Source organism: Lissotriton helveticus, chromosome 1_1 (assembly GCF_964261635.1).
Source record: "Lissotriton helveticus chromosome 1_1, aLisHel1.1, whole genome shotgun sequence".
NCBI lineage: Eukaryota > Metazoa > Chordata > Amphibia > Caudata > Salamandridae > Lissotriton > Lissotriton helveticus.
Genome location: NC_136057.1, coordinates 1,127,700,724 through 1,127,713,970, shown reverse-complemented (window position 1 = coordinate 1,127,713,970; position 13,247 = coordinate 1,127,700,724). Strand labels below are relative to the sequence as shown.

Genomic DNA, 13,247 nt, shown 5'->3' with positions numbered 1-13,247 from the left:
TGCTAAACATAATTTACTGACTGTTCCATTAAGGAGCTTTGCCAGGGTCTTAAATAAAACTGCTCATAGGTATTTATGCTTGATCAGTGTCTTGTCTGTTCCAAATCATGTCCCCTCGCTCCCATTTTTCACAGATGACTTACACTCCAGTAACTAAGGGGCATATTACCAACAACTAGCGATATTTATCGCTAAAGGGGCTTAGAAAGTTTTATTTTATCGCCAAGCATCGCCGGATATTATCGCAGAGATAACGTGCTATTAGCAACGTTTATCTCTAAAGCGATAAAATATCCGGCGATAGCGGCTAAATGCGTGAATATCGCTAAGAATACAGTGATATTCATGCATTAACGCCAATAGGGTCTTAGCTATAATATCCACCTCTCATTGGATATAATGGCTAAGAACTGGTCTGAGCAGGCATTAGCTTTTGGAGATATTCGCGCTTAGCGCGAATATTTCCATCGCTACGCCTGCATTGATAATAGGCGATAGCAATGTTAGCGACTGTTTTTAGTCGCTAACAGGTTGGGTACGCCCACTTTGCATGTCATTAGCGATAAATATCACTGACATGCAAAGCGGGCCCCAAACTGCTCACTATCGCCTCAAAGTTGCGATAATCTAATATCGCCAGCCTTGGTAATATGCCCCAAAATTCCTTTCAATGTCATTATTTAAGGTATGTATGGCACGGCAGTATACACAACACGCCAAAAAGGTGTGCAACCGTGCAGACAGTGGGGTAGTCCGGGTGTCATGGGACCTAATGCAAGTGAGAAAAATGGCCAATTCTAAAACCCTAGTGTGTAGCAAAGAACTACCATAAGTAGGGTGCAGTGTATACTGCTGAACTTTTGGACTTTATGCTTATGCTCCTGCTGGTAAATGTTAGCTATGCCCCAAAGCACGGAAATAAACTGGTTGAACAATTTATTTCTAGCAAATCTGCACAGCAACAGCTCAAAAATGTGTGGAACAAATTAAATGTAGCAGGTAACATATTCAAAGTAATTTCTAATAGGGTAAATAATACTTACACAAGTCCTTATCCTTGAAAAGTCCTGGTGTAATCATAAAATTGAACAGCACATTCCCATGTGCACTTATTCTTGGTAAAGGAAATATCCTCCTGCTGGTTACATTGGCTCCTAAAACAGTGTCCCTGTGTCCATAGCTGGCTAAAATGTATGGTCCTTCTCCAAGACCTAGTAAAGCAATGAAAGGGGATACATTAAATGAATGTTCAACTTTTGTCATCGCAAGGAAAGTGGTCTATAATTTTGTTATCACACTCATAACACATGGTGAATTGGAATAGTTCAACACTGGACTGAACACTTATATTTAGAGAGCTGAGATGGCGGTTAGTGCCAAATTTGCTAGATTGACCTTTATCAACCATGTGCGGTTTCTTTTAACTTTGATCAACTGGTCAACCATGTGAATTTGTTAAAGTTTATAAAAAATGCAGCAGATGCATAATCGTGCAAAATGTAGAACGTGGAGAAAAAACACATGTGCAAAACTCTCTTTTTGGGGAAAATGGAAAACCGAAAATATTCAACCACAGGAGAATTATTATGATATCAATGTTGAAAGGTTTAAATGGACACAAGGTAACAGAAGATAAGATGGATTATATTACTTTCGGTATGGAGAGTTTAGAGTGTGGACATCAAATCTGGAATAAAAATGAGTCAGTTCTAGCCTCATACAAATCATTCTGAACGGAAAGGGCAACTAAGGAGCCATATACAAGATACAAAGTTATATCTTAGAAGAAAGCAGGTATTTTTGCAAAGAAAACCTACAGCATTTACTCCTTTTAAGTCCTGATGAGTTAATGCCAAATAGGACTGTGATAGTCTCCAAAATACCTCACATCGAAACTGAGGCTCAAACATGTTTGCATGTGTAACTGGAGTGTACAATGTCCAATAGTATTTTTTGAGAGTGTAAAACCATATTTGCAATTCACAAAAGGTGTTTTTGCGCACAAAAACTATCTTGTGAGTAATTTTACTCCCAGGAATGCTGGACAAGTCAACATTCTAAGACGCAAATGCCCTAAAATGTTTAGCTCATGCGCACGCAAACCTGCTTGTCTTTATTTAAAACTTTATCAAAATCCATTCCCACCCAGGAAATAGGTGGAAGGATACCTCTCCTTAGAGTTAGGAATAATGAAACACTTCTCAAAAGTATTAGTGTGTAAAAGAAGGGGGTTTCTGCACACAGAAAATATTTATCCAGTTGAAAAAATATTGAAATAGAAATAGTGGGAATGCACAGATGTAAAGACATGTCTTCTGCACTAGGTACAATGATGCACCTGGAAACGCCTCTCAATTGTTTCTTGATGTGATGACATTCCTAAACATTTTTCAGCTTATATGCCTGCCAACCTATGACTGTTGCCGGTTTCCCGGTATTTCAATTCGAACTGCGACCCTGTTGTGATGCTTTGCAGAAGTAGGAGACACATATAGATATTCAAGACTCGAAACTATATATGGGCAATATCCAATGGCTGCTGGTTAGATGTAAGACGGAACAGCAATCACTTTGTTTATCTTTACTAAGTAGGTTTGAGGCCAAATTTGTTGGGCCATTATAGAGAATTGCATTCTAAAACCAGACTTTTCTTTCGTCTCATGTTTGCTCTTTTGGTCTTCCACCAATGAGGAAGTCCACTAGGGACAAGACAAGAAGCAATAAAATACCAATGAAGAGATCAAATACTACTGCATCTGTGTAGTAAACTCCATAAAAAACCAAGGAAGAGATCAAATACTACTGCATCTGTGTAGTACACTCCACCTTACCAGCTATTATATTTAACCTCAGGATTAAGGGACTTTGAAGCGTACTGGGTAAAGAAGCGTCATTAAATATCAGTATTCCTTACAAAGATACTCTGCTTATTTCTACTCAATATATTCCAATGGATCCTGAGTAGCATAATATATCAAACAATGTTTTTCCTATGGAGTCATTCATGCATTAATTGAATACAATTTGAGCTAGTAAGGTAAGCCTCCCGAACCGTACAGTACGTAAGATAGTAATTAATTACATTTGTGAACAATTTGTCATAATATAATACACTTCAAGATAAGAAAAATCTTCACACATTTAGTTTATATGGGCAACGGGTACTACAACTAACTCATTAAAGCAAAGTGTCCATAGCTGAACAACAAGCGTTGTGCCAAAAGTTGTACACCCTTCTAATCACGCAACGCACTGAAGTGTGTTTGGCTGTATCAAAAAATAATTCCCAGGCCCAGCTCTCCCGTACACTTATCGGGCACTGGTCCTTCAACGAGTCTAGGCCTTTCCAGACCCGGCTTTCGTATCTGAGTAACCTTTCTCGCTCCTCCTGCAGCATCTTCTCTTCTCTCTCTCTCAGCCGCCTTTTCTGGTCTCTTGGCCTTCCTTCTCAAACTCTCTGCTCCCCTAGGTCTACCTGGATGTTCTCTCTATTGTCACCCTTGGGCCTCTTTTTGCACTTTTGTGCTATTTTTGTCCTTTCTTCTTCTCTCTTGTGCTCTCTTTTCCCTGTAGTGCTCCGTTTATACTCATGTATGCCCTCTTTTTTCTCTTTTGCCACTTCTACACTTTTCTGCTTTTTCACCTTTCACACTTACCGCTCTTGTTTAACGTGTTCATTTTCCACTTTCTATGTCTTGTGCCATTTTTGCTGTGCTTGTGCTACTATTTTGACTTTTTGACTTACCCTCTTGTGCACTCCTCTTGCCCTTCAGGCCCCTCTACCCCCTCCACCTTCCTATGCTTTTTCCTCCTCCTGCCCCCCCCCCTTCTTATCTGCTCTCTTGGGTCTTTTTGCTTCTTCCTATGTCTTCTTCCTGCCATTCCAATCCCCACCCACTGCCCTGCTGCACTCCCCCCCCTTCCAGGACCTACTTTATGCTGCCCGCTGCATGATCTCATGAAACAGGTGCCCCGACCCAGTTCCCCCCTTCATTTACATGGTACTAGTCCTCCGACCTGTCTAGGCCATTCTGGATCCAGCCTTCATGTCGCAAGGACTCTGGCTCACTCCTCTTGTAGCATATTCTCTCCTCTCTCTCCCTCACACTCACCGCTTCTGGGCCCTCCCTCTCAAACTCTTTACTTGCCTCTGCTTTACTGGACATTTTCTCTAATCTCACAATTGGGCCTCCTTTTGTGCTATTTTGTGGGCTTTTGTGCTCTTTGAGTGCTCCAGAGTGCTCTTTCTCTGTTCTTTTGTGCAATTTTGCGCTCTTTGACAACTTCTCCACTTTTCCACTTTACCACCTTCCACTTTCATACTCTCTTACAACTGCTGTGCAACATGCTCACTTTGCCCTGCACAAGTCAGATGGAGGTCTCACCATCATCCACAAGGACACCAACAAATGCATCACCTCTGCAGACTCAAACACAACGTTAATGGAACACATGGACTTCAAAATGAAAACAAACAGAAAAAAACACCATCAAATGATTCCTCGCGTACGGACCACCTGGACTACGGGCCAGCTTCAGCAACCGCATCACAGACTTCATAGCACCTCTCACCATCCGCTTCAAGGACTTCATCCTTCTCAGTAACCTCAACTTCCACCTGGATGACCCCACGGATCTGGGCTCCAGAACCCTGTTTGAAATCCTCAACAAGATTGGAATCTCCCAGATTGTCCAGGGCCTAACATACAATGCAGGACACACTCTGGACCCCATATTAACCTCAAGCGGGAAAGTCAATTTCAGTCGTGTCATCCTGCTCACATGGATAGACCACTCCATCATTCACATTTTCATTGGCACACAGCAAGCCACCACACCAAAAATACTCAGCCCACCTGGCCTTAGCTAGAACAAAAAAACAGAAGCGGACTGGCTCAGCATCCTCAGAACCAACCAACCTGATACTACTAACAACCTAGACAACGACATAAGAAAAGTAAACAGATGGATCTCAAACTGCGCCAATACCCTTGCACCCATCGGGAACACCAAACAAAGGAGAAACAACAACCAAGCCAGCTGGTACACTGACAATCACAGGGAAACTAAACACTACTGCAAGCAACTAGAGAAGAAATCGAGATCCAGCCGGAAAGCCATCCTCAGAAACACCTAAAAGGTAGCACTCAGGCACTACCACCACTAACTTAGGGAAACAAAGAAAAGGGCCCTAGTGTTGAGAATTGAAACCAGCTCCAAAAACTGCAAAGAACTATTTGCAATAATTAAAGAATTCTCCAACCCAACAGCCGCAACCAGCACCATCACCCACTCACAAGAATTCTGCAACAGTATATCCTACTTCTTCCACAACAAAATACTGAATATCTACAGCAACTTCGATACCCAGCCCCACCTAAAGGACCTCATAGACCAGCTGTTCACCACCACCAACATCAATGAACACCTAACCAACTAGAGCTGACTCAACAACAAAGACACAGCCTCTATCAAGACGTCAGTCCACTCAGGGACCTCCATGGACCCATGTACCTACTACAATTACAACCTAGGGGGGACTATGACCAGCCACACGCTCAAATCCACCATCAACTCCTCCACCGAAACCTCAACTTTCCCGGAGGGCTAGGAACATGCAGAAGTCAAAGCCCTCCTTAAGGAACCATCTACAAACCCAAGCAAGCTCAGCAAGTATCAACCCATCTCTCTGCTACCTTTCCTAGTCATAGTTGTGGAGAAGGTGATCAACAAGCAACTCTCTAGCCATCTCAAACTCCACCAACTTATGGACAGCATGCAGTAACGCTTCTGCAGCAATCACAGCACCGAAACAGCCACCATCCTGGCCACAGACAACATCCAGGCCATCCTTGACCAAGGAAAAAACCAGAGCACTCATTCTACTTGACCTCTCTGGAGCCGTCGACACCATTTCTCACCACACACCTGTTAAAAGATTGTATCACACAGAGATTCAAGGACCACCAACGACACCTCAACCACTGCCTTCATTTCTACCAACCTACGAGATAACGCCACTCAGCTTGACTCTCACTCACTCACACCTTCCCCGCACACAAAGAAGCAAAACTGGTGATCGTTTGTTTTTCCACATTGCTGTCAAGACTTAGAATAACCTCCCGCAACACATCAGGATCTCCTTATTGCTTCTTAAATTCCTCAAGAAGCTAAAGATATGTCTCTTCCATTAGCCAGTCACAACCTGTATGCAGGTAGGACCCTCCTCATCCGCTCAGCGCCTGAATGCCCCCTCAGGTGACACATGCGTGCTACAAATCTACATAACATAACATGTCATAGTCATTTAAGGATTGTGGGTTAACAATCCCGACCACTTTTAAATCCAATTTGCGTGTTCATTATCATGACAGAGGTAATTAGTCAACACAACATACACATTTATGTTAGCCTGAGGTTCAGAGTGTTCACAGAAAATCTCCAATTGCAAAGAAAAGTGTGTGAAGGATGGTTCAAAAAGCATCCAATGTAAGATGAAAAGTTGGCAGAGGAAAGATTGCTTGTGTTGGCCACTGAGGTCAAGTAGTATAGAAATAGTAACCCCACACTAATTACTCCTTCAGGGTGCAAGAGTATGGAGCAGCCGTATCTGTCAAATTTCAAAGATACATTAGTCAGTGATGTCTATGATACCGCTATTCCATGAGCACAAGGGAGAGAAGGTCAAGGGAAAACTGGGGCTTCAAAGGGACCACATACTCAGTTTCCACATCAAGCTTTGGAATCAGGTATAGAGGGGTATCTGTTAAACATGTTCCACTGCATTTAGGTGGCCTTTATCAATCAATTACTGATTCTCTTTCAGTTGTGCCCAGATATATGCATAAGGTTACTAGATTACTCCAAATCATCAGGCGCATGATACCCCATTCCAGTTTCCATCTACAAACCATTGTAATCTAACTCTTTAGCCCCGTTGATCAGTCAAACCTGGTGACAAATCCGTTAATTATCTGGATTGTTCAGCGAATGCCTGGAACTGGGATTTCTGTCTCTCACGACATTGACTCATTTGGTAACCTTCTGTTTGCCTTTAACAAGGCAAGAACATCTGCATTCAATAGGTAGGCTGAAGCAATGTGCATATATTAAATGATGAGTACATTTGTATGCTCCCTAAGTAGATTGCACAGATTCACAAATACTATGTGCACAAATGTGAACACAGTTGCCATGAAACGTTATGCTTGATCAATCTTATACGCATGCAATGAATATGTTTAGACTTGTGGGTGAACTTTGCATAGGTGAGACTTGAATGGGCCAATATAGAAGTTCTGCATGCTCACATATAAATCTACCCCAAAGAAAAGAATTAGTTCAAAAATTGGAGCTACTAATATGACACCATCATTTATTGTTCTGTGAGATTCAACGTATTATGTTGAATTCATTATATTCTAACCTTGAGTCCCTCATCCGGCTGAGGTTAAGATAACTCTGTGCAGTACAAAGCATTCTGTAATAATATATAAGCAACATTAGCCTATACTGACAGACCCTTCAGAGAAATTGTTACATACCTTGGTTGTAGTATTCACAATCATATGCTGAAAGAAAACAAAAAAGTATATGAAACAAATGAATAGAACATATCAATAATATTTCATATATTTAATGTGTTGTTAAACAATAGAGGTACATTAGTCCTTGCTAATTTGACCACTCACCCCCTTCGCAATTTCTTTATTTACCCCATATTTTACTAATTTACTATACATTTTGATGTAAAACTCTACATGTAATTATTAGGTTACATCAGAGTCCTTGCAGAGACTATTCAGGTTCGTACAGAAAAGGAAAATATGGATCTATGAAACCTGATTGGATTGGTGGTAGCCCAGTCCCATGTTCGTGCATTATGACCAGGGGAAAACTGGCCTACAAGGCAATCAGGCAGTGCCAAATGGGCTTGACTGACAAGTTAATGTTTGTGGCTCTTTGTGTGTCTGTTCTATGGTCTACTGGGCCTGTTGTTACTGTTGATTTCCCTGGTATAAAAAAACGTTTCCTACAGCAAGCTCAAATCCATGCAGTCTCCCATACCTTGCAAAACACTTATACAGAATTTCTTTACAAGTTAAAATCTACCCAATTTGCAAACATGGGCCACGTTTTTTAACTATTAAATTCATTAATGTTGGTCCACTTTTATTTTAGTGCTTGGCCCTATTTTCTGTCCCATTCTGACCCTCTTTGTGACCCCTGTGTTTGTGAATTATTCAAATTCAAGCCTGATTCAGGTTTTAAGACCTTCTGGATGGAGTTTAAACCAAAAGTTACGATTAAGGCTGTTCCATAGTCTTGTTCCTTAGACTCCAACAGAACTATATCCATGTTTCATCTATCGTAAGTTTGCCGATTGATCAAAGGAGCGGACACGAAATGGGGTTTCCAGAAGATGCGCTATGAAATTTCTGCAGGTATCATTACCCTTTGCCTGAGTATGTTTTGTTGCTGTTGTAATTAACTTTGAATTTAACCCTAATTTCAACAGGGTTCCAAGTGAGAGATCCTATTGTGAAATGGATGTGGTCATGCATGCTTGCAGAGCTTTCAGCACAGTCAAGAAGCCTGGTTCAATAGCCTTTGTATTCTGATGAGAAGGTTCTCGGGGAGACCAATGTAAATTATGTTACAGTAGTTCAGAGTACGGAGGAAAGTGTGAAAGAGTTTTACTTACTTTCAGGGAGGTTATGAGAGGATTTCCAGGCCCGGTGTGAGTTTGGGATTAATGGGCTGGGTTCCATTGCTCCTATGACTCGCATGTCAGTTTTGGCTCTGTTCATGCAGAGAAAGCTCTTCTTCATCCAATTGAGAATTCAGTTCAATTATGAGATGATGTTAGTTGGGTTGTCAGATGTGCTGTCTGGACATGAATTTATAATTTACCTGTGTACATTTAGAAATTTATCTGGTGGTGTTCTAGTTGTTGTGCCAGCAGACAAATATAGATATTGAATAATAGACATGATTGGGAAAACTGTTGGGGGGCTAGCATGTTACCAGGCATGTAGATGGTTTGACAGGTGCCATATCCTTATTCTTTTGGCTGTGGCTCGATTGTCATGCCAGGTTGAAGTTTGCATAGCTGAACTTTTCTAGTTCATGGTGGAACTCATTTTTGATTACTTTGATATCCATTTTGGATTTTTTTAGTTTTATTAGGGACTAGAAGGTTCAGAACAGATGACAATTTTTGATGTAGCCTTACCAGCAAGGGTTTAATTCTGTTGAGTCGGACAGACCGATTTTAACCATTTTGTAAGATGAATTTAACTCCTCCTTGCATAGATTGATAGCATTCCAGTCTAGGATAGAGGGATAATGTTGCACATGTGATGGTTGTGTATGCCAAATTGGTCAATCTGATGGAGATGAAGCAGTGTTGTGGCCAGATTTCTGATTGCATAGGAGAATTCGATGTTTCAAGGCTATGGGTGAATACGAGGTTGTGCATGTGAATAGCTGAAAGCATTGCTCCGCTCTCTTGCTGATTGAAGCAGAGGGCATGCATGAGAGCAGCTTATCAATCCATATATTTAAGTCTCTCATGATCAGAATTTTGTTGGCTTTAGACTGTGGTTATATGTGTCAGCTTGATGAATTTCTCTAAGGAAGTTGGATTATGATTGGTTAGCCTAGCGCTTTGGCATAGAGTGAAGGATATGAGGAGTCGAGAGAGACTGGAAAGTGACCACAATCCTTTATGTGTGGACTTGGACCTTTTATGGTCCAAAGATCCTCACGAAGTGTTAGACAGTTATATCACCTAGGCTCTGACGTTGTCCCATCGAATGATCTAAGGCATCTCATATGGACCAAGCTAAAAGACCTACCGGCCATTAGCGAATTGCAGGATATAGTAATTAATCCAACTGATCTATAGATTTTTATTTGCATACATAATTAATTTTTGGGACTATTCCGTATGCATTTTAGTATAAGGAGCAAACCAAAGAAGATGATCACACGCAAACCTCAGGAATGGTATAGCTCGGAATGTAAAAAGTCCTGTGCAGACTTAAGGGAAGCTATCACACAAGGGGACCCCGTAGTGGTACGAGCAGCAAGGGCCACATATCGGGGGCACAAAAAAAGGCAAAGAAGGATTGGGATAGCAAAAGGTGGGACGAGTTGAAGGAGGCTTGTGTTAATAGGAATTCTAAACAGTTCTGGAATGTCCATAAATGGAACAGAGGAGGGCAGGCCTCCCAGCCCCAAAATCACGTCTCACAATCACAGTGGGTAAACCACTTTAAACCACAATATGCTGCAAGTGAGCATGAAACAGAGGGCAGCATTGATAAGCAATTTTTGAAGGGGGAAGTTTTTAGTAATGTAGATGTGGAGGTGGCCCTGCAATCCATCTTGGCAGAAAGATCTAGACGGAATACCGGGGGATATATTCCTCTATGATAAAGTGAGATGGGGCAAATATATCCTCTTACTGACAAATGCTATAGCTCAGGGTGCGCCAGTTCCAGATTCCTAGAAAGGTGCAGAGATCATTCCTGTTTTTTAAGAAAGGGGACAAATCATGCCCAGGGATCTATAGGCCGATCAGCATTATTGATGCTCTACAAAAGATAATGGGCAGATTGGTGCTCAATAGAGTGCAGGATTGGATCGGTGAATTCAATATCTTATCGCCCCTCCAAGCAGGGTTTTGTACCTTGACTAGCACAATCGATCAAGTGTTTAGGTATATTTTACCATTCTGGAAAACTGTATCTTTGGGTAAGGGTAGCTTGTATGCCGTCTTTATAGACCTTAGGTCAGCATTCGATCTTGTACCACGCAAAAAGCTTTGGCAGACGCTACAAGAAATGGGGCTACCACCCGATTTGTTGACACTTATCATCAGGTTGCATGAGGATAACAGGGCTAGGATTCGGTGGGGTAAGCAGGGTGAAGTTACAGAATTTTTCCGCAGTGGAGAAGGGTGTTCGACAGGGATGCGTATTGGCCCCAACCTTATTCTCTTTATACATTAATGGGATAGTGAACTGTATGAGATTAACCCCCACAGACGCACCGACTCTAGCAGGTGAAAAAGTTCCCATACTAAGGTTTGCGGATGACACTTTGATCCTTTCCAAAACACTGAGTGGGCTCCAGAGAGCCCTAACAATCTTTGAAGAGTTTTGCACTCGACGGGGATTGGAGGTCAATGTGTCTAAAACAAAATTAATGACCTTTAATCCACATAGGGCCTTTAAGGGGGGCATTATGCTGAACAATGCCATGCTAGATCAGGTCAAAGAGTTCACATATCTAGGGGTCAACATCCAGGAGGGGTTAAACTGGACATATCAGATCGATATAGCATCCCTAAAACATAGACAACTGGTGGGAGTACTGCAAAAAGAATACAACACTTCCTTCATCAAGATAGTTAGTCCTGCTATGGAGATTTGCAACATGAAAGTAGTCAGTTCTGCCTTATATGGTGCAGAACTCTGGGGTGATGAGAACTTATCCAAACTTACAATCTCGGAAAATAAGTTTCTCAGAATATTACCAGCTTGCCACAGAGTACCCCAACATGCCCGTTATTGATTGATTTGGGGAGAAAGCCAATTGCGGAATTTGCACTTCTTGCACTTTTGTACTGGTGTAGACTTTGGTCTACCCCAGAACTTGCAGAGTATGCAGCTGGCTTCCAAGGTGTAAAAAGGTTGAACACATTGCACCAAATTAAATTGTTAAGACAGCTTAGAATTACTCTAGTGAATATGGGTATGTGTCCGCTATGGGAGGACCCCAAAAACACAGTTTTTCCATCTAAACAGATCCTGAAGGCTAAATATTGGGAAATGGCCTAGACTAATACAGTGTGAAATTGTGAGTCTTCATCCCTTACAGGGCATTTCTTGAATTGTAAACCCATACCGGAGTTTGAGCAATATTGGGACTTTATTACAAAGCCCTTTGAGCTGAAATTATATTTCCAGTTCATGGTCGGCACACTACCATTCAAAGATTTTACTAGCAAATGGTCTACGCCTAGAAATTACCTGTGTTCAATGTGCAGGAGTGGTAAAGAATCATTGGCCCATGTTTTATTTGAATGTAGTGGCCACAAAGCTCCGTGGCACGACTGGCTCACTCCAATCTGTAAGCTTTTGGGAACAAGAAGGGCGCATGAGGCGGAAAGAATCTTTAAAAGCAATACAACTGAAGCTATTGTTGTAGCCATGGCAAAATACTTGGGGTGGGTGTGGGCAATTAGAATTGAGGTCCCACAATGAGTTAGTGGATTTTTAGCATGCACGCTTGGCCGTATTGTATAATTGTGAAATGATTTGCTCTTTTTTACTGACTGTTAACAAATGTAATTCATATTGTGGTATATTTTAAAAAGTTTTAAACAAATTAATATGTAAACATTTTAAGATTTGCATAAAGAGTTTTATGATAGCTAGATTCTTCCATTCTAGGGGGCATGTATTGAATTGTAAAGGGCCTCCATGAATTGCTTATCGACGTATTGTGTATTGCTTTAATGTACGTTTTGTGCTTTTATGACTTCATACGTTGAATCAAGCTTTTTGGAATGGGATTGGCCATATGTGTCTGCCAACATTAAAGATGTGTTGACATTAACAGAGCAGCAGGCGGCTATACATTTGAAAGAAAGTATATTGTGTCAGGAAAATCTATACAGGTCAAGTCATAGATGGGGACTAGGTTAACTCCTCCCCCTTTCGTATGTCCTGTGTATGTTTGATGATGGATTGGGTGTTAAATTTCAAGTGCTATTTGTGGGCTCAGTAATAATGGTTTGAAGGAGAGGGGTTGGAAGAGATGGTGGTGGTAAATTCCTGGACAGCGATGAGCAGAGAGTGGGGAGTGAGTTGACTGCTAAATGTATGTGACAAAGACGGAATGGCAATGTGATGTGTCAGAAAGTCAGATATGGGTTTAGGGTGCTGTAATATTTAAGAGGTTCTGGGATATTTATCCCATGAACTGGAGGTTCATAAGACTGGTCTGGACCATGATTATGCTCTTATTGTAAAAGTTGATAGATAATTTTCTAGGGAGTACATGGAAGGTTGGTTGAATCAAGGTGAGGGCCCCCTTGGATTTATGACTGCACTTTAGGGTATGTTTAAAGTGTAATGCAACTTGCCAGGCTTCCAGGTAGCAGAACCATATGTGCTGTGATAGCAAGTTGGAAAAGGTATTTCGAGGATTTGCAGTTTTGCCTTTTTGAGGTT

At 41.5% G+C, this 13,247-nt stretch overlaps 1 protein-coding gene across 1 annotated transcript in view; it reads right to left on the bottom strand.

Moving 5' to 3' along the window:
• OTOGL (otogelin like) overlaps window positions 1-13,247 on the bottom strand; it is a 1,067,300-nt gene that overhangs the window by 407,773 nt on the left and 646,280 nt on the right. The window contains exons 31-32 of the mRNA XM_078649280.1: window positions 7,545-7,571; window positions 1,044-1,211 (exon numbers count right to left, since the gene is read on the bottom strand). Coding sequence (XP_078505406.1) covers window positions 1,044-1,211; window positions 7,545-7,571 — 195 coding nt within the window. The remainder of the gene's footprint in view (window positions 1-1,043; window positions 1,212-7,544; window positions 7,572-13,247) is intronic.